General features: G+C 38.5%; 1 protein-coding gene across 1 annotated transcript; it reads right to left on the bottom strand.

The window, feature by feature from the left end:
* Nucleotides 1-1709: 1709 nt before the first annotated feature.
* On the bottom strand, nucleotides 1710-2980 carry LOC123244430 (tyrosine-protein phosphatase non-receptor type 2-like). The gene has a single exon (XM_044672923.1). The coding sequence runs from the start codon at nucleotides 2964-2966 to the stop codon at nucleotides 1779-1781; it is 1188 nt and encodes a 395-aa protein (XP_044528858.1). The 5' UTR covers nucleotides 2967-2980; the 3' UTR covers nucleotides 1710-1778.
* Between the last annotated feature and the right edge of the window lie 319 nt (nucleotides 2981-3299).

Genomic DNA, 3299 nt, shown 5'->3' with positions numbered 1-3299 from the left:
CAGACCCTGGGCTGGTAATTCTGCCTCTCTATCCCGAAGGAGTATGCAACTTGGTCCAAAGTTGATTTCTGTTTCTTTAAAGTTCATTTTTACAGTTCCATTTCACCTAGTTTCTAAAAGTCAGTAATAAGATGCAACTCTGCTTAATCACTGAATTCCTGGTCTGGATGTGTTACAGTTGTTCAAGGGTAGTTGAAAAGGAAGTCATGGTTAGAGAGAGAAGTAAAGTGGAGAAGAGGGCAAGAGGAAGAAAGGAAAAGGGAAGAGGAGAAGACAGATACATAGAAATAGAAACCCAAAGAGAGACAGAGAAGGATTTCTCATGACTACTATGACATTCCCAGCATGGGGGCACAGAGCTAGAGACAAGAGATTTGAAGAGATTTGCTTATTCACATTCTTATACTTTTCCCAGAGCTAAGAAGAACATGTATATTCTGAACAATACTTGGAGGCTACAGCTTATTTATGTGGTAATGCCTTTGACTTCTTCATCTTTGCCATTGTTCTATCCTGTACAGGTTTAAAAGGAAACCCTTCCCCCTATGGTAGGGTTGAAGGTATTAGTTAAAGATAAAGTCTCAATCCTAAGTCAGAAGATAGAAACAAACCGACAAGAAGTAGAGGGCCAATCAAAAAGGAATAACTAGTACTGTTCACTGACTTTTCACCCTTTATCCTATACTATTAAAATCATAACACTATCTAGCACTAGATATATAATGGACACTGGGCCAAAATTATTTACAAGATGAAAAGATTTTAAAATAAAAATGACCACAGAGTATTTTACACTAGTTCTGCCAAGGCATTCTAACAATCAATTCATTGTAAATAATACTTTGGTGGGCATTTTCAATGGTCAATTGTAGAGTAAAAATAAACCAACTTTTCTACCATAGATTCCATTTCAATTCTAGTCAGTCTCTCCTGGATCCCCAAAACATCAGAGTTAGCAAAGCAAGCATATTAGCTGTCAGTAAGTCAACAAATATTGCACCTACTATGTGGCAGGCACATGGTAAACACTGATGATATGAAGAAAGGCAAAAACATTTCTTGCTCTTGATGAACTCACAGCCGAATAGGTAGATAGCATGCAAATAATTATGTACAAACAAGATATGTGCAAGATAAACTGAAGATAAGCTAAAGGAGGAAGGCATTAGCATCAAGGAGTATTGAGAATGACTTCTTGTAAAAGGTAAGATTTTAGCTGAAATTTAAAGAAGTTGAGGAATGCCAAAAGCTTAAGATACAAAGAATTGGAGGACAGTCAATGAAAATTCTGAGTCAGGAGAAGGAGCATCTTGTTTGAATAACTACAAGGTCAACTTCTCAATCAGAGTACAGAGGAGAATAAGGTATAAGAAGACAAGAAAGGTAGGAGAAAGGCAGGTTGTAAACAATTTCTTTTTTTTTTTTTCAGTTTAAAAAAAATATTTAATGCTGCCCAAAACGTATAAAAATACAATAAGAATGGCAGAACATTACAAAGTAGTCTCTCCTAATTTGCTCCTTTCATATCTTTCTACAATTCTTACAAGCATTTAAAAAACACTAAACAATACATCAAATTTATAAGTTTTGCAAAGTCTTCTTGCTGGTGGGTGCTCTTTGTCCCCTGGATGTATAGTTTACGTTGTAAACAGATAACTGTGAGGCACTCTAGAGATTTATCAAACCTCACTTTGATTCCAGGAGAGGGCTTCAGATCTTGCTTTGCATGTCAATGGTTCAAAATTTATAGCTTCAGAGCATTCACAGATCATGGAGATTTAGGTGTCAGTCAGTCTTGGCCTTTTTCTTTTTCGTTCAGTCTCATTTAGCCTCTGTTTCATCTGCTGCACCTTTTGAGCTGTATTAGCTTTTCTGTCCTCTCGGTATCGCTTCCGAACAGCACTTTCAGTGCTCTCTGTCACTGTATCTTGCATCTTGGTGGAGAGTTCTGTAAGGTTTATTGTGTCATCTTTTTCGCCACCTTCTAACTCTACCCTATTCCCATTGTACTTTCCAATAATTATTTTAGTTGGATGAGGTGGTGAATGTTCATAGTTAGGTGCCTCGTCTTCATTAGACAGTTCTTTCCATCGCTTCTGTATATTTGAATCTCCCATTATAAATTTTGCTCCTTCTATTACAGCCATATATGAAAATCTTAGTTGATCTGGAGTCTGAATAAGTCCCATTCGAAATTTTCTCATATTCACTAATACTTGCTTAATATTAACAGAGAAAGGATCATCTCTTTTTTCCATCAGGACAAGACAAGTATCAACTAATGAAAATGTGCCAGACCGGCCAATGCCTGCACTACAGTGAATTATTGCAGGTCCATGTTCAGCATTCAGGGAACCAGATTCTCGAACTTTAAATAAGAAGTTGAGGAATGAAGCTGGTGATTGAGGGACTCCAAAATCTGGCCATGTAGTATAATGAAAGTGAGATATTAACCTGATCTCACCACTATGAATATTTTCTAATTTTAGTAGATGAACTGTATAATATGATTTGATATCTTCTGACACTAGTCTCACACAGAATCCTGTCTCTTCAAACAACATCACTTGGTCTTCTTTGGTTGGCCAATATTGTGCACATTTTATTGAGTCTTTCTCCACAATTCGATTTAGCATAACAACTGCTTTGGACTTTTGCTGCCATACCATTAGCCAAAAATGACAACAAGTATTAGGAAGTGGACCCTGCGTTAAGATGTAATTTCTTTGTGCCTCTTCTATGGCAACAAAGCTGGCATTGATATAATCATTTTCAGTATTTTGCAGTTTAACACGACTATGATCATATGGGCTGACATCTCTGTATCTGTTTCGATTTCTATTTTCTAGAGATTTCGCCACTTTATGAGGGTAGTCATGGGACTGACTTCGAATTTCCAAGTACATGGGCTGCCACCGGTTCTCAGCATCCACCTCCTCAAACTCCCGCTCGATGGTGACGGACATGGTGGCAGGCGAGACCTGGCGCGAGAAGAGCCGCCGCGGCCGGAGAGGCACATGCCCCGTCCTCGCTGTATAACAGCAGAGTGGGAGCCGCACTCGTCTCCCCAGCGGCGGCCGCCTAACTGTAAACAATTTCTAAAGGCAAACAGAGGATCTTATTTTTGATCCTGGAAGTAAATGGTTTATTATATAATTCGAGTTTATTAAATGGAGGGGAGGAGGGAGTTTGACATCTTTAGACCTCTGCTTTAGGAGGGTCAACCTATTCAATAAATTCCAATGGTCCCCCATAACCTCCAGAATGAAATGCAAAATCCTCTGTTTAGTGTTCAAAGC

The sequence above is a fragment of the Gracilinanus agilis genome, chromosome 4, assembly GCF_016433145.1.
Source record: "Gracilinanus agilis isolate LMUSP501 chromosome 4, AgileGrace, whole genome shotgun sequence".
Classification (NCBI taxonomy): domain Eukaryota; kingdom Metazoa; phylum Chordata; class Mammalia; order Didelphimorphia; family Didelphidae; genus Gracilinanus; species Gracilinanus agilis.
Note: the sequence above shows the minus strand (reverse complement) of the source record. Positions and strands in the feature narration are given on the sequence as shown.